This window comes from Macrotis lagotis, chromosome 8 (assembly GCF_037893015.1).
Source record: "Macrotis lagotis isolate mMagLag1 chromosome 8, bilby.v1.9.chrom.fasta, whole genome shotgun sequence".
NCBI classification, from domain to species: Eukaryota; Metazoa; Chordata; class Mammalia; order Peramelemorphia; family Peramelidae; genus Macrotis; species Macrotis lagotis.
The window spans coordinates 188749168-188769999 of record NC_133665.1 but is presented as its reverse complement, the minus strand read 5'-3'; the positions used below and the strand labels follow the sequence as shown (position 1 = coordinate 188769999).

The window sequence follows — 20832 nt, the reverse complement described above, 5'->3', positions numbered from 1 at the left end:
CTCTTCCTCGGGTTCTAGAGTTCAGGAACAAGGAAGGAGTTCAGAGGCTGTCAGGTCTAGCCTCCCATATACCAGATGAGAAAGCTGAAACTCAATCAGGTTCAGTGACATGCCCAGGGTCAGATCATGGTTAGTGTTTGAACCCAGGCCTTCTGACCTCACCCCAGCCCCTACCTGTGCTTCCCAGTGTGATAGAGAAACATTTTCCATCCTCTCTGTAACCAGGTCCTCAGACCCTTGGGTCATGGGCAGGACTTTGAGAGGTGCTCTGCTCAGGTCTCTCTAATGGAGCTCCTGGGCACTGGGAGAACTGAAAAGAAGAGGTTGACTGGCTTTCCCCCATTTTAATCTGGACATCTTTGTTCTCCTTCCTTCAGTATCTGCACAAGCTTTTCAAAAGAGACCACCATAAGGGCCAGCGCTTCCACGAGAAGCAGATCAGCCTCTATGCCGAATACGATCGTCCCAACCTGCTGCCCTTTCTCCGAGACAGCACCCACTGTCCCCTGGAAAAGGTAAGTGGCTGCTCCCCACGTCCAGGTGAGTGCGCTCTTCTCTGTCCCTGCCTACCTGGTGGGGAGCAGAGGGGCCAACATCCCTTGGGGCTGGAGCCACTCTCTGGAGCAAACCTGATGACTGAGCCTCTGTAGAAAGTGGGGCTCTGTAGAAAGTGGGGTTCTGGGCCACAAACCAAGGAAGCCACCAAGCATCCAGGGACCAGGCCAGGCTTAGAAATGAACTGAGGATGTGAGGAGAGACAGGAAGCAAAGGCAGAAGCAGAGTGATAATCTCAAGTCAGTAGTCCAGGATATAGCCTCATGTTTGCTCTGCTGAAGTCAGGATCTGGAAGTCCATCCTACCTCCCTTCCTCCTTCCCTCCCTGTCCTCTTCCCTTCCCCCTTCCCTCCCTTCCTTCTTCTCATCCTCCCTCCCTCCCTCCTCCCTCCTCTCCTTCCCTCCCATCCTCCCTTCCTGCTCTCCCCCTTCTCTCCCTCCCTTCCTCCCTCCTTCCCTCTCATCCTCCTTCCTTCCTTTCTTCTTGAGAGCCCAGCACATGGAAGGTCCTTGGCCCTGGAGACAGAGCAGGGACATCAAAATTTGCTATCCTCGGTCCCCAGGGATCTCTAAATTTCTGGATCTAGTGACTTCTTCTCCCTCTTCATCCTTCTGAGCCCCTCCACGGCCTTCCCCACCCACTTCCCTGGGTTTGGGCCTGTCCTGTGTTTTCTTTATTGTCATGGCATTTCTCTCCCTGGTGTCCTTCTCCCTGGCTGACCACTGCTTCACGCTCGCAGCCTCTCTTGGACCCTCCTCTCTTTCCCCTTTTCACTAGTTTGCTCAGTAATCTTGTCAGTTCTCATGGATTCAGTGTCATCCCCGTGTCAGTGTTTCTTAAATTTATCTAGCCCTAACCTCTCTCCTAATCTCCAGTCTTGTGGCTCCAACTTGCTCTCAGACAGATGTCTCAAAGACGTCTTAAACTCAGCAAGTTTGAAACAGGATTCATTTTCTTTCCCCCTTTTCCTTGCTAACTTTCCTCCCAGTCTCCCATGTTCTGGACCTTCTGCTTGAGGAGACCCACAGTTTTATGTTTGGAGCCTCTCCACACAGCCAGTAACCCATGGGATCTGGTCCATGCTTGGGAAAGATCCAAGACCTCTAGAGTGCCTTTGTCATAAAGCCGGTCCTTTTTGGCCGGAGCCCAGGGGGAAGGTTGGCCGTTTCCTTCAGTCTTGAGAATTGGGGTTCTTCCGAGGTGCCAAAGCAGAACTTTTCTCCTGGGCTCAGTCTTCACTTTGGGTGTGCTTTGCGTGGTGGTCCAGGGACACAAGAAGCCAGACTGGCTTCAAAGGGCCACAAGCTGGATGCAGTGCTCCCTCCCTCCTCCTAAGTTCAGACCAGACTCTGCTTTCTCCTGCCTTGACCTGAGAGGGTCTTCCCAGGGGGATCCATCCGGCCTCTAAACAGGCAGGAGCTGTTCTTTAGATGGGGCCGGGACTTTCATGTGGTTAGAACCCTTTCAGTGGACTTTTGCCTCATATTTCCTGGAGACTTGTTTACAGTTGTCTCCTGAGGAAGGACATTTGCTTCCCAGGAGGATCTCCTCCTTGTTTTTAACCAAGAGCTGAGGCACATTTGTCTTATCTTTTACCCAGAGTTTGAAAGAGATTGGAATCTCTTATTATCTCTTGGTTCATTTGTAAGTCTTTTATCATATTTCAGAGCTAGTAGTAGTCTCGTGTTTCTTAGAAAGTAAAAAATCCATTTTATATTTCAACTACCTAATGGAGTATATGGCTCAGGCCATTAGACACCAGGCTGTGCAAACACAGATCAAGTTTGTGCCCATAATGGATGCATCCTGCCTGTCAAAATATTAAAAATAGCCTCCAGAAAGCTTAGACACCCAGGATAGAATGAGCGGTTTGTCAGTCCAGGAATCCAAGAGAAGTCTCAGGCTTCAGCCAACCACCTTTTTACTGACCAAGGGAGAGTCACCAAAGGCTCAAGAAGGGCAATCGTTGACTTAGGGCAAAAATCCCCATGAAACTGGACCATTTTCTCACATACCTGTGCTGGGAGAAGAGAGAGAGAGAGAGATCTCTTTAATTTTGGGAAAGTGATCCATGAAAGAAGAAAAGTAGAAGGCCTCTGGAGTCCATGCAGACCCACCCACTCAGCGGCATTGCCCACTGGAGAGCTTGCCCATCTAGCACCTGGGGGCTTGAAATGGGCCTTTGACAGCTTTACATGTTCTGCAGCCACCTTCGAATTCAGGGTACAGGGGACGGTGACCTTCTGGGAAGCTGCTTCCAGAGCACTATGTGTAGGAGGGTCATTGGGGAGGATAGCTGATTAGAAAGTGGGGCTGAAATGCAGAGCAGCCTGTGCCAGGTCTGTCGTATCCCACAGTGTCGATTGTCCATCTGGTGGAGTACAGATATCTCCTTCAGCAGAGTCTTGACAAGCTTCCTGCCCAGAGCCTTCAGTCATAACTTGAATAATGCCTTTTGAAAGGAGGTTTCAACTTTCCAGGAAATTATAGTGTGTGTGGGGTAGCTAGGTGGTGCAGGGGGCATTGCCCTGGAATCAGGAGGGCCTGAATTCAAATCTGGCCTCAGACACCTAATAATTACCTAGCTGTGTGGCCTTGGGCAAGCCACTTAACCCCATTGCCTTGCAAAAACTTAAAAAAAAAAAATTAAGTCTGGGCAGTTGCTGACCCTCTGCCTTCCCTCCCCACCCCCAGGGAGTGAGGTTGGGAGAAGCTGAAACAGCCGAGGATCCCTTGGATCTTGGAGCTTTTCCCTTCCCTTGTGCCAAGGGACCCGGTGTTAGATGGGAGGCCAGACCTCTTAAAACCTGACTCTGCTCAACTCTGGAGGTGAAAAGCAGGACTTAAATTATGTTTGCTTTGATGAATGAGTATTCCATTAACCAGACTTCACCTGGCTGCCAGAATTTGGAAGGAGAACCTCCCATGGCACTTAGGCATCCTCCAGGGAAAGGGTATTTTCTTTGTGTTCTTCAGCCACCTTCCATCACTTAACCATTGAAAGCTGTGCCAGCCTGGAAGGTGCTTCCTGAGCCAAGCCAGGCCAGGGATCGCCATGCCATGTACCTGCCCTTGGTAGACTGGGTCCAGGGTTGCCTCCCTGGCACAACCAGCCCCGGTGGATGGCCCTATTGGGCCCGAAGTCTTGGTTTTAACTCCTTTCTTGTCCCTTTCTTGTCTTTCCATTCACTTTTCCTTGGGCAAGGAGAGAGCTTCTTGGAATCCATTTCTTCCATTTCCCTCTGGAGGGAGCATGTGGGCCTCATCTGTGAGTCTGGATCCGAGAGGCTGAGCCTGGCATCTGGGCCTCTTTCCTCTCTGCATGGGGAAATCCTAGTCCCAGAAGACCACCTTTTGGAAGGGCCCTGGGGAGCTTCCCTTTGCCTAACCTGAGAATAAGAGTAAAAAGCTTTGACATCAAAGATTAGGTATAAAAACAGTGAAAGTTTCAGGCTAGAATTTGTGGGCTAGAATAAGTTAGGGGTACGTGCATCCCCTCCTGAGATGGGCCCTCTCTGGGGCCCCCTTCTTCTCTTCCCTCCCTCCTCTCAGGCTCCCAGTGGTGACCCTGCCCTCATATACCCCGCCCCCATATACAACTGCCCTGCTGGGATTTCTCTCCCCTCACTTTTCTGACTGCTCCTCAGTTTCCTGACCATGAAGCAGCACCACCGGCCCAAGCAGTCTCCAAGGGTCCTTCTGTTGCAAACTCTGTTACTGGCCTTCTCCATAGACTCCTTCATTGTCAACCTTGAACCAATCTTCTGTCTCTGCCTGTGAAGCCCTGACCTCTCTCCATTTCCTTCTCTCTAATTGTCAGAAGAGCATTTAGAATTATGGGAGGTTGGAGGTAGAAGGGGCCTGGAGAGAGGGGCAACAACTTCCCTGACACCCCACAGCAGGTTGTGTGGTGCTTGGATATCCTGCTATGTCCTTAGGGTCCCCGTGCCTAAAGCACACCCATCTCTTGTCCACCCAAACAGACTCCGGCTCCTGACTTCCCTGCTGTATCCTGTCCAGTCTTTGAGATCTCTTCGTTTTTCATAGATTTTCAGCCTTTCAGAGCTAGAAGGACCTCAGGTTCCATTGAGGTCACTTCCTTTCCAGTGTCTCATAGCTTTGTCCAGTCCTTCTCTGCCCAGGCCTCCACGACATCCCTCCAGGCAGGTCTCCTTGCCTCCACTCTCCGTTGCCTCAGCAGCTTCCTTCAGACTCTGCCATCTTGTCACGTCTCTATGAAGTCATCAAGACCACTCCTTGAGACCCTGGAGCCAATCTCCCTGTTCCTTTCCCTGCTTCGGACCCAGCCCCCCCACAACCATCTCCCTTCACCCATGGTGCCCACACTCTCCTTTGAGCCCCAACTCATGGCGCAGCTGGGGGGGACCCCCCAGTTCTGCCCTTTGTCTCTGCACCACTTTGAACAGGGCTCTTTGGACACAGAGCTTTGATATAAAAGCCATCTGGTTTTCTAAATTTCTATCATGCCATTTTGAAAACAGTGTCTCCTTTGCCGATTGAGGGTCTTTCCCCTTGGGGCAGCCTTCTGAGTCACCCTATTTTCTTTATTTTTTTTTGGCAAGGCAATGGGGTTAAGTGACTTGCCCAAAGTCACACAGCTAAATAATTATTAAGTGTCTGAGGCCAGATTTGAACACAGGTCCTCTTAATTCCAGGCTGGTGCCCTATCCACTGTACCACCCAGCTGCCCCTGAGTCACCCTGTTTTCAGCTTCTTCTTCAGTCTTTGACACATGCTCCCAGTTTCCCTCTTTGGGTTTGTGCTGACCTCCTGTGATGGGCATGAGGCCCACCAGGTGGCTTCCAAGCTTCACCTCCCAGGACATGCCAAAGAGAAAGGAGAGGTGATTATTAACTTCCAGCTGAAGTTGCGATACTTCAGGCTGGCCTCTGTTTCTCAGCCTGGAGAAATGGGGGTTGACAGCCTCTGGGTTTCCTCTTGTCTTCCTTCCTCCCACGAAGGCCAAGCTCTCACCTGAGCAGTTGTTTGCTTCTTTAGAGAGAAGCCTGATCTTCTCTCCTAATCTCTATTTTGACCCATCATTTTCCTCTGCCCCCTGGCAGATGCTTGAGCCAGTTTCCCCTCCCCACATTCGAGTTTAGAGAAGACAGAGGAAGAGTCAGAGCAGGGCTGTTGTTCCCCCACAATGACATAGGGGAAGGTCTGGGTGTTCTTGTTCTTGTGTTGTCTTTTAATGTAAGTTCATGGCTATTTTTCAGTTAAATGATAAAAGGCCCTAGGTTCCCATCTGGGAGATTGGGCCCAGAACCTGAAGGGGAAGTCAAAAGGTCATTTTTTCCCCCATGTTTACTGATTCTAAAATGACTGCCTTGTTTGACAAATCTTGCTAAAGATTTTAATTTTAAAATTATATTCTATTTAAATTTGTAAATGTTTAAGATGACTAAGGTTTTCCTAAAGCCAGGAAGGCTTTCCTCAGGGAAGCCAAGAAGACCGTGCTGCAGTTGAACTCTAGTTCAGACCTAGAACGAGACCCAAGAATTGTGGCCTTGGGGCCTCCCAGCCCCATGCAGGGGCTCATCCTCCCAAGGGTCATCCCTGGCTGAGAGGTTTCAGGGGGTTTCAGCCTCTTCTGACTCATGCAGCAGTGGCGGAGGCCCCTGGGGCTCACAACCCGCACTGGTGAATCCCCAGATAGCTGGGATTCCCTTTGAGGTCCTGGTGTCACTCTTCCTTTTGTCTGCTCTAATTTAGGCTCTTGAGATCTGCCAACAAAGAAACTTTGTAGAAGAGACCGTCTATCTCCTGAGTAAGTAATGTCCTTCATTGGGATAGAATCCACGCAAGGCCTCCAGATTCTATCTCCAGAGGGATCCTGGGACTGGCCAATGCTCACGTGGTCCCATTCCACCCTCCATGGCCTGGTCGCTGTCTGGTGGGCCTATCCCTCGAGGCTATCCCCTCCCTGTCCCTCCATGTCCTTCCCCGTCCCTCACTGTCCTTCTCTGTCCCTCCCTGTCTCTTTCTGTCCCTCCCTGTCCTTCCCTCCCTTTCCCATCCTTTCTTAGTCATTTGACAGCAGCTCTGCTTGGAGCTGACCCAAGCCAGAACTTTCTGCAAAGGATCATTGCCTTAAATATGATACTTTATGAAAACCAAACTACAGGAATAATGCATAATCAGCACAGGCTTCACCAAGAGCTTTTCTGGCCTCTTGGGTGCAGGGGCAGAGGGTCAGAGTGCCCAGCTCGACCCAGAAGGTCTCTTCAGGAAGTTTTTCATCTTGGGGTCTCAGTGCCCCCCTCTATAAAATGGGGGCAGAGGACCAGCCTCTGAGGCCCCCATGTCAATGACCCTTGGATTCAGTGGAGCATACAGAGATGCATGTGGGGACTCTTGCGACATTAAGGTCATCATTTTTCTAAAACTGAATCTTAGCCACTGGGTCATTGGATTCCAAAGTCTGGTCAGCATTGAACTTACATTTTTTATGATCACAAAATTTCAGAAAGACTGTCTAGGCCAGATAGAGAAGCCAAGACCTAGAGAAAACATAGGGATGTCCAGAGGGTGAAGGACTGGAGAGGTTCTTTTTTTGTTAATTAAATGTTACTTATTTAAGGCAATGGGGTTAAGTGACTTGCCCAAGGTCACACAGCTAGGCAATTATTAAGTGTCTGAGTCAGGATTTGAATTCAGGTCCCTCCTGACTTCAAGGCCAGTGATCTATCCACTGTGTCACTTAGCTGCCCTCAAGAGGTTCTTTTTACAGAGGAGGACACTGATTTTTCTAGAGTCACAGAGTTAGTTAAGTAGCAGAGCCACATTAGACCTAGGATTTTCTCCTGGAAGTTTTCTTGCTTCAATCTGATGTTCATGTAGTTTGTACCCCCCCCTTCCTCTCCCCTCTCCTCCACCATTAATTTTCATTTAAAAATTAGCCGCAATCTTCTGTTAGCAGCCCTTAGTAACATTTTTCCTGGTAACTTACTCAACGAAAGCTTCCAATTCATGAGCCAAAAGATTTTCCAGATGTCCTTAGTGAGCTTGTTTCATGAAAGGACTGGGTGGGTAGGGAAGGAGGCACCAGATTTTTCTAGAGAGAAGAGTGTCTGTTGTTGTTTAAAACTCCATATTGGCCCTACATACTTGGGTAGAGAAATGGAGAACCTTTTTTTCCCCAAAGATTTTATTTATTTTGAATTTTATAATTATTACCCTAATCTTGCTTCCCTTCCCCCACCCCCCACAGAAGTCAATTGGCCAGTCTTTCCATTGTTTCCATGGTTTACATTGTTCCAAATGAGTGTGATGAAGGAGAAATCAAATCCTTAAGGAAGAAACATAAAGCATATGTTTTTTTTCTCAATTAAAATTATTAGTCCTTGGTCTTTGTTTAAACTCCACAATTCTTTCTCTGGATACAAATGGTATTCTCCATTGCAGACAGCCCCAAATTATGCACTGATGGAATGAGCAAGTCAATCCAGGTTGCTCATCACCCCCATGTTGCTGTTAGGGTGTACAGTGCCCTTCTGGTTCTGCTCATCTCGCTCAGCATCAGTTCATGCAAATGCCTCTAGGCTTCCCTGAATTCCCATCCCTCCTGATTTCTAGTAGAACAATAGTGTTCCGTGAAATACATATATCACATTTTGTTCCCCAATTGAAGGACATTTACTTAATTTCTAGTTCTTTGCCACCACAAACAGGGCTGCTATGAATATTTTTGTACAAGTAGTGTTTTTACCCTTTTTCATCATCTCCTCAGGGCATAGACCCAGTAGTAGTATTGCTGGATCAAAGGGTATGCACATTTTTGTTGCCCTTTGGATGTAATCCCAAATTGCTCTCCAGAAAGGTTGGATGAGTTCACAGCTCTACTAACAATGTATCAGTGTCCCAGATTTCCCACAACCCTTCTGACATTGATCCATTGCCCTTTCTGGTCACACTGTCCAGTCTGATAGATGTGAGGTGGTACCTCAGGGATGCTTTAATTTGCATTTCTCTAATAAGTAATGATTTAGAGCAATTTTTCATATGGCTATGGATCACTTTGACCTCCTCATCTGTAAATTGCCTTTGCATATCCTTTGACCATTTGTCAATTGGAGAATGGCTTGTTTTTTTTTTTAAATTGGACTCAGTTCTCTGTATATTTTAGAAATGAATCCTTTGTCAGAGACATTAGCTGTAAAGATTGTTTCCCAGTTTACTATATTTCTTTTGATCTTGGTTACAGTGGTTTTATCTGTGCAAAAGCTTTTTAATTTAACGTAATCGAAATCATCTAGTTTGTTTTTGGTGATGTTCTCCAACTCTTCCTTAGTCATAAACTGCTCCGCTTTCCATAGATCTGACAGGTAGACTAGTCCTTGGTCTTCTAATTTGCTTATAGTATTGTCTTTTGTGTCTAAGTCCTGTATCCATTTGGATCTTATCTTGATCTAGGGTCTGAGGTGTTGGTCTAATCCAGGTTTCTGCCACACTAACTTCCCATTTTCCCAGCAGCAATGGAGAGCCTTTTATCAGGAACATGGTACATACATTGGATTTGGATTCTCATTCTCATTCTATAACTTATTCCCTCTAAAAACTTGGACAAGGGACTTCATCTCTATCTGTCTGTGGGGGAAGCTGGGTTGAGGTGGAGGGTTCTGAGGTCTCCCATTCCAGGATCTTACCAGAGATGAAGGGCCAGGAGAGCCCTCATGGCAGAACCATGGTGGCCTCTACCTTGCATCTCCTACTTGGCTGCCACTGCTTGTCCTGGGTGACCCTGGCCAAGCCCCTCACCTCTTGGGGTCACCTTTTCCTCCTAAGTAATGTGCAGTGACCCATAAGATTCCTTCTGAGTGAGTTAGCTAAATGAGTTTAAACTTTAAACTCTTTGTTTTGAGAGTAGTCTCTGAAAAGAGATCCCCAGGCATCACTAGGGCTCATCAATTGACTGTGCTAGCCAACTCCAAGAAGAAGCATTGGCATCTGGCAAGCCCTGGTACTAGCAGAGTATGCCAGAACTGGGAGTCCCTAGCCTGTCACCTCATTTCTACCTTGGATAAACAGACCATAGGTAAAGGCCCCACACTTTTGACTCTCCCAGAGTCACTGAGATGACCCCAGTCACCTTCCTCCCCACCAGGCCGAATGGGAAACAGTCGGAGTGCCTTGAAGATGATCATGGAGGAGCTACACGATGTCGACAAAGCCATTGACTTTGCCAAGGAGCACGATGATGCTGAGCTCTGGGAAGACCTGATTCTGTACTCCATCGACAAACCACGTAAGCCAAGTGTGTGTGTGCGTCCACACAGTCACATGGATGGAGTTTGGGGAGTGGGTGTGGACATGTGGTTCATGGATGGACAGCTTTGTTGTGTGACCTGGTTCATATTTGGAAGCTGGGGTTCCAGCATTCTGAACTGAGAGATTGGTCTGCTGTGTTGGCCCTGCTGTTCTTTGGTGGACCCTGCTGACCATCAGGCCAGTGTAACTTGAATGATCCTGCTTCCTGACCTCATAGTTGGGTCCTACCTATTCCATTTTGTATCATCCCTAAATCTTATCTTTCCATCCCTCTAGGAGGAGGAAACACCTCAGTTTAACTGGTGCTGTGAAATAAAGTAGATTTTTTTGTTTAAACTGGTTTTAGAATACATTGGAAACCTCTGTCCAAACTGCCTTGTTAAGCCAAGCTAAAAAAGAGCCAACCCAATGGAAATAACTTTATTTTTCAAATGAAAAAATATCTACTTTGACACATTAATTTCATCATCTGCTTTAGGCTGATCTTTGCCCACAGACATTGGGCCACAGCAGATGTGGGTTTTCTTTCAGGACCTATTTTTTTAAAGTCAGACTCTGGTTTCAAAGGTAACTTCATGGAGAGATTTCTGAGGTGTTTCCTATACGTCTTCACTTGATCTCAGCCACCATAGGTGAGGTCCATAATCCCCACCCACCACCCCATCTCCTCGGATACCCAGCCAGATGTGTCCCGATCCCTGGCACAACAACCTCAAGAGTGGCTTCCCTGAGTTACCACATTGGCAGCTGCTAGCCCAACAGGTCACGCCCAACCCCCCTGCTGAAACCCTCAGGGCCCCTGCTGCTATGACCAGGGCTCAACACCAGGCCAGACTGGACTGCCCTCACTCTCCCACCCCATCCTTCCCTTGGCCCTTTGTTGAATCTTTCACATTCATTCTCATTCATTCTTCAGCCCCTGCCCCCCCATATGCTTACAGACACATCCACATTCAAACTTGCACATGCACACTTACATGTTCCTCCATGCATGGACACACATGTTCTCATACTCACATGCAGGCACACTTATATTCACATGCACACTTAGAGACATATACACATTCAAACTCACATGCATGCTTACATACAGCTTCATGTATTGACCCACATTCTTACACACACACACACACACACACACACTTATCCATGCACTTGCACTCCCCGGCATGTCCTCTCACACTCACACACCTCCAGAGCTCCTCCTGAGGGGGATCTTCTCCTTCAGCTCTTCCCTATTGGTGTCATCATGGGGCTCAGAGGAGGTTGTCTTCGGACTTGCTCAGTGCCTGTCCCAAATCAGGTGCTGCCTCCAAACTCCCCTCCTCCTTCTCAGGACCCTTCCCCAGTAGCTCCCCCCTCAGATCTCCCTGCTTTGCTTTCCAATGTTGGTGCCTCAGAACTCTCCTGGGGACAGGGCCAGTCCCCCCAGTGACTTTTACTTGATCATTGACAAACCAAGTTTTATGTGTAGTGAAAAACACTCAAGTTTGTAGAACTGTGGACACACATAGTGTATGTGTACTAATTTGTTCGGTGTGTTGTTCCCACAGCCTTCATCACTGGCTTGTTAAACAACATTGGCACCCATGTGGACCCAATTCTTCTCATTCACCGAATTAAGGAAGGGATGGAGATTCCCAATTTGAGAGACTCCCTGGTGAAAATCCTGCAGGACTACAACCTTCAGGTGAGTGACCCCTCCAGAAGAGCGGTTGACCTGAGAGTGTCACCAGCCCGTCTAACAGAAATGCCCTTTTCATCCACGAGGGTGCCAGAGCCAGGGGCCTCTTCACCTTCTCTGGCTGCCAGCTCTCCTTCAGTGAGCAGTCTTTCTTCTTGACCCCTTTTGAATCATTGTCTTGTGTCCTCTCCCCCTCATGGTGTAAAGGGGACACTGGATCCCCCAAGATTCACTGGCCACAAGAGCCACTGAGTTTTTAGTGAAGGCTGGGAGGGAGGACCTGGGCACCAGCCTCCTGTGCAGAGCTAAGATTGGACTAAGTCTGCAGTCTGAAGCTTGGTATCACTGGTGTCAGTGTTTGACCACTGGGCGATTTTGTCTTTCCAAACCACAGAAACTCTTAAATTCAATTCCTCTCTAAGTTGTCTATGTTGGAGGACTGGAGTCGATGGCCTGTTTCTAATTCTACCCACATGATCTTCCCTGGAGCTCAGGTAGACCTTTTCTAACAAGCCATCAGTTGGAGGACTCTGGTCTGGTCTCATCTTCATAAAGCACCCTGTGGCCTCTCCACACCCCTCTTCCTGAAGGCCTTTTGTCCTTGACCTCTCCTTGGGATCTGCCCCATTGGCCAAGAGCCTTCTCTAGAAGCTGAGGAACCCCACCCAATTCCAAAAGGCAATGAAAGTCCCAGAGATTACATTCACCATGTTTGTAGCTCACTGTTTCCTTTACCTCCTTTGCTCCTTGTGGACTATTCAGAGTCTCTATCCATCAGGGCCAGGAAGAGTTCCAGTCTCAGTCCCACTTTAATTTGTCAGTTCATTTCAAGCCTTGAGATGAAAAAATATTCAAGACAAATTTCTGGCATTTTAATGATTTGTATTCATTAAACTTGACTCTAAGTCAGGGACAAGATTTGAACAGTAATTCCGATTTTGTGATCATTTAATTATAAATTATCGTTTAAATGGATTTACTTATCAGTATTTTGTTAGCCATTAATTTGTATTACCATCGTGTCTTCAAAAATCAAATAAGCAACCTTTTTTACTTTTTTTAACTGATCTCCCTTCTCTATAAGGGAAGATATATTAAAAATTTCTTTTGCAGAAACAGAAAAATTTTAAGACCACGAAAAGTAGAATAACGATTGGGGGAAAGGTCAGTGCCAGTGAGAGTTGTGAGGCTCCCCAAGACAGGATGGAAGGCTAGTGTTCCTTCCCGCTTGTACCCCCAAGGAAGGAGTAGAAGAAAGAAGGGAAGCCAGTGAAGGGGGTAAAGAGAGACAATTGAATGGAAGCATTTCCAGGGGAATCTCTGTCCTGTCAAGGAAAATGGATGTGACCAGATGCATAGAATATTTTAGGTTAAAAAAGTTGGAGTCTGGTGTTCAAGACTCCATGTTGCCTGGCCTCCCCTATTTCTTGGAGAAGAAATGTCAGCAGGCCAGTCTCCACTTGCACAGTTTGTCCGCACCCTTTGCCTTATGTTTCTGCCCTGCCTGGATTGTGGTTCTTCTCCATCCATCATCTTCCAGTTGAGTATTCATTTCCTAGTCCATGTCCCCATTAACAGGGGATACTGAGTGCAGAGATCACTCAGAAGTGTCAGCAACCATAGATCTCCAACCCAAGTCCAAAGTCACAGCCTCTGCTATGAGTTATTCATTGGAGAGGTGCACAGTATATATGTCAAAACATTCATGGTCTTAGGATCAGAGACCCTGGACAAGTCCCATTGGCTGTTAACATACTAAGTGACTGCACACATCAGTTCACATTTCTAAAGCGATCAATGGTGCTTGCATGCTTGGGTGAAATCTAAGCGTCATGGTGGTGGGAGGGAAAATGGCCCCTGAAATAAATGGACACATAATACGGAGGCTCCTCCCAGGGTCCAAATGAAGTCCTTTGGACTTTCTGACCTATCAATCTTATCACCTTCCTGGACTGAGTGAGGAGGCCACTGAGAGCCTGGAAATGATCCCTGCAGGGATCTCTTGACCGGAGATCCTTCTCTAGCTTGGAGTCCTCCTCCAGCCCACTGATGCACCCACTGCAACCTGAACGAAGAGCCCATCATCATAGCTTTAGGATATCAATCAATTGAATAATCAACCCAAATGGTTGTCAGAAGAGACAGGACGAAACTTCTCTTTAAAATTAAAGTAAATTCTACTTCCTCTCCCAACTCATCACAGGCTCTTTGTCTGAAGTGATAGCACATCAGAAAGTATGGATGAGGAGTTAAACCAAGGTCCAGTGTTTCTTTTTTTTTCTTTTTTGCAAGGCAATAGGACTAAGTGGCTTGCCCAAGGCCACACAGCTAGGTAATTATTAAGTGTCTGAGGCTGGATTTGAACTCAGGTCCTCCTGACTCCAGGGCCAGTACTCTACCCACTATGCCACCTAGCTGCCCCTTGGTCCAGTGTTTCTAAATAATATACAGGATGGCAGAGAACCCAGTCACTGACCTTCTAGATGATCTTAATATTGAGTGGGAGGTGGGAGAGGAGAGGAAGAGATGACCCGGGTTTCTGAGAACAGGTGAAGTGGTTTAAGATGAGCTGGTAAAGCAGAGATGGTCAAAAGAATGTATGGAATTCAGATAGAAAAGCTAGTGGATAAGCCCACAAGGCTTCCTCCCTTTTTGTCTGTTATAGAAACCCCTCGCTCCTTGTCTTTCCTGTCCACATACATTGTCAAATTCTCCCCAGTTCTTTGTTATCATGACACACATGCCATGATACTGAAGCCAATGCCTGAATAATGTAATAGTGACTTGTACGCACTTCCTGTCAACCTTGAAATTGGCCTTCCTTTGATTTTCTTCAGATTGTTATTTGGCCACAGGCACTAAATAGGTATTTTCTACCACTTTGTTACCAGATTATCTGAAAAACCTTCCTGATACCATCAAAATGAAGGGTGAAATTTGTCTGCCTTTTCATGATTTGGTTCCTGAGGTTTTGATGACATTAAGAAGGCCGTGAAAGAAGCTACTTTTGTGATATTCATAGCTTTCCATTCCAACGGACACTTGTTTGTGACTACACTCCCTGTTCCCAGTGACAAAATCATGATTACTACACTTTGTTCAGAGGGATGTGCAGCATACATCTCTTTAGAAAGATGAAGTCTTGATGAATGGCTGCTTCTGCCTCTTTTTATGCCTCTTTTTTCCCCTATTTCATCTTTTAAATGAAGAAATCTTGAATTTTCTCTTTCCCTGAGCACCCCTCTGTCCTCATTCTGATTTTTGCTATTTCCTTTAAATCCATTCAGATTTCCCCCATGGATATAGTGTCTTGTGACCCAATTGTCAGTTTATGTAATTCATCTCACACTCTCCAAGGTTGAGTCTTGCAAGCTCCCTCTTCTACAAGAACCTTCACTCGTGTATAGTTAATGGAATGCTGTTTGATCACCCATTCAAGATGAGGCCCCAGTTCTTTGTGATGTTTTATACCACTGAGACTGATGTACTTTGGGGTTCTTGGGGTGAGAGGCACAGAATTTCAGATTTGGAAACAATCTTGGAGACTGTCTAGTTAGGCTCCCCTTGGAACCCTTCAGGGATGGGGAACCCCTGCCTTCCAAGTCTTCCCCTTTCTACTCTTGGACTAGTTGGGTAGTCTGGCCTTTCATTAAGTCATAGGGCCAAGGAAAGGATATCATATCACTTCCATTCAATGTCATCTGCCACGTACCTCCTACCTAGACCAAACATCCATGGTCCTTCAGTTCTCTATGTTCATACCTCACATGAATTCCCTTCTGAAATAGGTTTGCAAGGACTTCTCTGGCATTACTTTTATTCATATTTCTCTTTTGGAGACCTTCCTTTTTTCTGTTCTCCATATCCTTCTAGACAGGATGTGTCTTTCTCTTGATGGATTCATGATTTCTTTTTTAGAAAAGTCCTTTTAATCCTTTTCTCAGTAGGTTTCATAGAGGCTTGAGGAACAAAGGCCTTCAAATTTTGTCACACAGTAAAGGAGTAATGCAGGCCCAGCTCACAGAGTGATTAGAGAGAGGATGCGCATAAAGTGGGCTGAGATGATGGAGTAGAGAGGAAAGAATAATCCAGGGAGAGGGGGGAGCATGAGGGGAAGGTAAGATGAAGATCCAGATGAAGAGGAAGACCTGGCCATGGGAGCAATGCCACAAGTAAACCCAAACCCAAATCTGCTAAGCAATCTACTATTTAGTGCTTCTGTCAGCCTTAGTTTCCTTCTTCTGTGCAATGTGGACATTGGAATAGATGAACTTCAGGGTCTCTTTGTCTAAATCCTTATAAAAAAAACATACTACTACTACTACTGCTGCTGCTGCTGCTGCTGCTGCTGCTGCTGCTGCTGCTGCTGCTGCTGCTGCTACTGCTGCTACTACTGCTGCTACTACTGCTGCTACTGCTACCACCACCACCACCACTACCTGCTAGCATTTATTTAGCACCTACTGCATACCATGTACTATGCTAAGTGTTTTTCAACTATAATCTCATTTGACCTTCACATTCCTAAGAGGAAGGCGCTATTACCATCCATTTTATAGTTTGAGAAATTGAGGCAGGTGAGCAAAATGATTTGCCCAGAGTCACATAACTTAAGAAGGTCTAAGGTTGTGTTTGAGTTCAGGTCTCCCTGACTCCAGAGATCTGTGTCCTGTGGCACCCCTCAGTGACCTTTTGCAACTGCCTTGCTACACATAGATGACTCAGTGGCACCAGAACAGATAGCCATCCACTGCAGCTATAGAGAAAAGGAATATGGGGGGAAAAGAGGAAAAACAAAGGGGAGGAAAGATGAAGTAAAACCGGGACAGCAGAGCAGCCTACCATGAAGTGTAAAGCACAGGCCCAAGTGCTCCAAGGGATGGGGGCTTCTGCCAGAAAGAGTGAGGCGGGCCTATACTCTCAAGGAGCTGACCCTCTGACTGGGGAACAAGGCCCAGGGAAGCTTTTAGCCAGTAGCCAGTTGGAAGGTGGAAGGGCCTCTTCTTGCATCCAGTTCAACTTCTGGTGCTTCCTAGCTGTGGGGCAAGTCCCCAAACCTCTGTCTGTCTCGGTGTCCTCACCTGTAAAATGGAGGTCATCCCAGGACCTGTAAAATGGAGGTCATCCCAGGACCTCACTCTCTGGCTTCTAGTGAGGATCAAAGCCCCTTTATCATTCTTTTGTCCATCAACAAAACTGGAATAGCTATTTCTGGCCTGGCACTGCTGGGCATTTTCTTTCCTAAGGCTTCAGTGACTGTGGAGGAGTCAGGGTCTGGAACCCTGGAGAGGGTGTTGTTGTTGGGTCCCTTGATGAGGGCTCTGGGGCAAGTTTAGCAGGGGGTCTGAGAGACCCCATCTGGTCCCAGGGCTCTCCTGCATAGAGTCCTGGACTGAGGCAGGGAGTGACCCACCTGGCACGCTGAGCCTCCCCATTCCCTTGTGCTGGCATCCGGTGGGCAGTCTGGTGCATTGGAAGAACAAATTTGCCTCTTTTCAGTACTGGGGCCCAAGCATACACGACCCTAGAATCCCCATCTACAGCAGATTGAACTGATTCTCTCAGTACCAGGAGGTCCCGGGTGGAGTTTGAGAGAGTGCGGCATTGAGCTGAAAATGGATCACTGGGCCCCAGTTTGCAAAGGGTGAGAATGGGCAGCTCCTTGGCAGGGTCAGCCAGGCCACACATGCTGCAACTCCCCTTCTCTTTCTCCTCCTTTTCTTCTGGAATTTCCAACAAATTGATGTTTGTCTCTCTGTGTCCTCTAGATTCTCCTCCGTGAAGGCTGCAAGAAGATCTTGGTGGCGGACTCCTTGTCCCTCCTGAAGAAGATGCACCGCACTCAGATGAAAGGCGTCCTTGTAGATGGTGGGTGAGGCGGGGTCCTGGCGCAGGAGCCACGGCCTCTGGGCTGGGTAGCCGATCAAGGATGCTAACTCTCTCTGTTCCCTTGCAGAAGAAAACATTTGTGAGTCCTGCCTCTCCCCTGTTCTTCCTTCAGGTAAGACGCTCCTTTGGGAAGAGATTGGGGGATGCTGCATGTGCCCAGAGGTAGGGGCTGAGGCCAGCCTGCAGTCAGGAGACCTGATGGGTCCTTGGGTCCACTGTCTGGGCAGGGCCCCGACCCTCTTGGGGCCTCAGCTCCTTCATCTGTTCAGTGGGGATAACAGCAAAAGCTCCAACCTCCCAAGCTTGTCTTGGAGGCTGAAGGGGCAGCTCCTGCAGCCTGTGGCAAACCTGGAAGCATAGCATACGGGATGTGGCCTAGAGAAGTGGCCCTGGACCCTCAGGCCGATCTGGCAGTGTTCGCTGGTAGAATCTTGCCCCCATTCACTGTGCCTAAAGAGGAACCAGGCCACCTGGCCAGTCCCCTCCTCTGGCCCTGGGGAGGCTAAACCCTGCCTTGTGCAGCCCCTGGTCCCTCCAACTTTCCCTCTCATTAGGCTGTCTTGGGTACAGATCTTGCTTCTCACCCAAGCCTGTATCTCTGGCTCCTCCCTCCCACAGACATTGTCTGTCTGGGTACTTCAGTGTCCTTCAGTGAACCCCTGGCCTGACAGCATCATTGTCTTCCTGGCACAGCCGGTGTGGGGCCCAGCCTGGTCCCTCCTGGGTCCATTCCTTTTCCGCAGCCAGGCTGGGGGTCCTGCCCATGCCAGCCTGGGCATTTTCATCTTGTTCCCTGTATGAGGCCCCAGTCCTCTCTATAGCCCTCCCCGATTCCCTTGGGTCTCTCCCCTTCATCCCGTCCTCACCTCCCCTGGATCGGACTTATTCCCAGGCAGTCCTTCCCCCTACCCCCAGCCTACTTCCTGGAGCAGGAGGCTCAGGAGAGAAGGCTGCCCCCCAATGCCTATACATTGTTGTTGGGGTGCCTGTGCAGGGGGCTAATCAATGTTTTGAGGTGAATTGAATTGACTAAGCAGGCTTAGATTAAAACCAATACAGGATTTGTGTGAGGCCAGAGAGGGACCAGATGGGGCCCGGGGAGACCCCAGACCCAACCAAGCAAAAAGATGGTGATTTCTTTCATCCTTTGCTGATGGGCATTGATTGGCCACCGGGTGGAAATGACAGACAGATTAGCATCCACCACCAGGCCAGTCGGTTGGGCAACACTCATTGGTGTTGTTGCCTGTGGACTCTTTCCAGAGTGGGAAAGGCAGCTTGGGGTGGGTCTGGGAAGACTGAGAGCTGAAGGGACAGAAGAAGCAAGGATGGCGTCTCCTCCAATGAGGCAGAATCCTGGGCAGAGCACGGGCAGAGGAGTGGGGTGGTTCAGAAGAACACAGCTGGGCACAGTGGGGGTTAGGTAACCAGGACCCTCCTTAGGCCTGGGTCAGGTCTGCAGGCAACTAGTGGTCACCTCCTGCATTTGAAGTTCTGGGGCTGCAGAGAGAAGCAAGGGCCTTGACCCCAGGGAGTTTGGCGTCCAGAACGGGGCAGAGGAGAAGACCCTGGGAATGTCCTGAGAGGCTGTGGGGCTTCAGATGGTGGTGGGGCAGAACCCCAGGGCCCTCTGCTGGCTGCTGTTCAAAACTCTGATCCCAGGGACCAGGGGCCAGGCTGGAGGGCAGATTTCAGGGGCCTATGTACCTGGTTGGGAAAAAAATCAGATCCTTATTTTTAAGAAAACTGTTGGTTTTCTTTAATCTTGGGGATTTTATTTTTTGCATTTAAAATTTTTTTTTTCTGAGAAAAGTTCCTAGGCTTCACAAAATTGCCAGAGGTCATGACTCAAAAAACGCCAAGCCCCCTGGAGTAAGGGTTGGAATGACCCCACTGGCAGCAGGGTGTGGAAGCTGCAGAGAGGCCGGTGTGGCCTAATGGCCCGAAAAATGCCCACCATTGGAGTCATCCCAGCGCAGCCTGAGCAGCTGCCAGACTGAGGCGGGGGCACCGTTTTAAAAGGGGCTTCCTGATTCAGGCCTTCCTGGAAGTAGCTGGGCTCTGGAGAACCTGTGGAGGGGCATCTTGACCCATGAATGGGGGCCCTTCAGGGGTCCACCCCTCTAGGGACAGACCCAGGGGCACCTTCCATGGGCCCATGGGCATCCTCCCCAGTCATCACTCCAGGGGCAGGCCCACAGACACCCTTCTAGAGTGTCCTTTTATACTCTGCTCCAGGCTGGATCTGGCTAAGGCAGGAGGGCCCCACTGCTAGCTCTTCAGCCAAGGAGGGAAACTGAGATATGTTTTTCCTTCATCAGATGCAGCAAAGCCCTTCAGTGCCGTTGTCTTCCACTGTCGGCACATGTTCCACAAAGAGTGTTTGCCTGTCCCCAGCATGGTGAGTAGTCACTGGGCCTTGAGGTGAGAGACCCATCATGACAGGGGTGGCCTGGCTCCTTTGAGGGGACAGTCATAGAGGGAGCTAGAGAGGGGTCATCGTGGCTTGCTTAGCAGAGGACCAGGCCCAGATTCAGCTCTCACCTTGGCTATTCAGTAAACCCCTTCCCCTAAGCTTCTCAGAGGCTCAGTTTCCTCATCTGTGAAATGAGAGACCTGGGCTGGATGGCCTCTGAGGTCTGAGCAGCCTGTGGAGGTGAGGTCTTCCCTGAGCAAAGTGTGATGTGCCCACAGCCAAGACATTTGGTCAGAGCCTGGGAGCATCCATGTGGAGACTCCCTCCACTCCCCCAGTGGAGCCACTCCTCTGTAACTTATAACCTATAAAGACTATCAACCTGGGGGCCACTGGGGGGGGGAGGGTTCCTGTTGGAGGGCTGAGACCAGCAGGTCTTCCCTGCTTCCTGGATCCCCTCCAAATTCTAATTAGTATTAATCACCCTGGGCCTAGCTGTGACCTCCAGATTGCATCCTCATGGGAAGCTTGCTCAGGTCCTCCTCCTGGTGATCAAGACCTGAGTGGTGGAGGGAAAAGTCCCAATGTCCGGACCAAGCAAATGCCCCATCTGATGACCCCCTAGTCAGGATGGGTAGCCTGTCATCTCCCCCTCCCCATCTTATGAGTACCGTATGACCTCCTAGTCAGAGGAGACGCCCCAAGCTTCACCCAGTCCTGATCCCCCTGCTCATGTGGCATTTCTGGCTCCCTAGGTGAGGTCTATCAACTAAGGAGATTCTGTCTCTCCCTGGGCCTCTTTTTCATATTTGGGTATAAAGCCCTGCAGTAATAATAATAATAATAATAATATCTCAGATGATAAGGAAGACACGGGGTCACTTCTTAGAGGGGCATGGGCCCTTCAGAGCCAGTGGCTCAGAGTGCAGCCTCCGTCTCTCTTATTATAGGCTGGACAATCTTAATCCCCACAGGCTCATGTAGGCTGGTCACACAC

At 48.6% G+C, this 20832-nt stretch overlaps 1 protein-coding gene across 4 annotated transcripts in view; it reads left to right on the top strand.

Annotated features, from left to right (window-relative positions):
• The window catches only part of VPS41 (VPS41 subunit of HOPS complex), a 162289-nt gene that overhangs the window by 127186 nt on the left and 14271 nt on the right, over nt 1-20832 (top strand). For all 4 annotated transcript variants that reach the window (XM_074199212.1, XM_074199209.1, XM_074199211.1 and 1 more), the window contains 7 exons: nt 378-515; nt 6293-6347; nt 9684-9824; nt 11401-11537; nt 17300-17399; nt 17488-17532; nt 19742-19821. In XM_074199212.1, coding sequence (XP_074055313.1) covers nt 378-515; nt 6293-6347; nt 9684-9824; nt 11401-11537; nt 17300-17399; nt 17488-17532; nt 19742-19821 — 696 coding nt within the window. The remainder of the gene's footprint in view (nt 1-377; nt 516-6292; nt 6348-9683; nt 9825-11400; nt 11538-17299; nt 17400-17487; nt 17533-19741; nt 19822-20832) is intronic.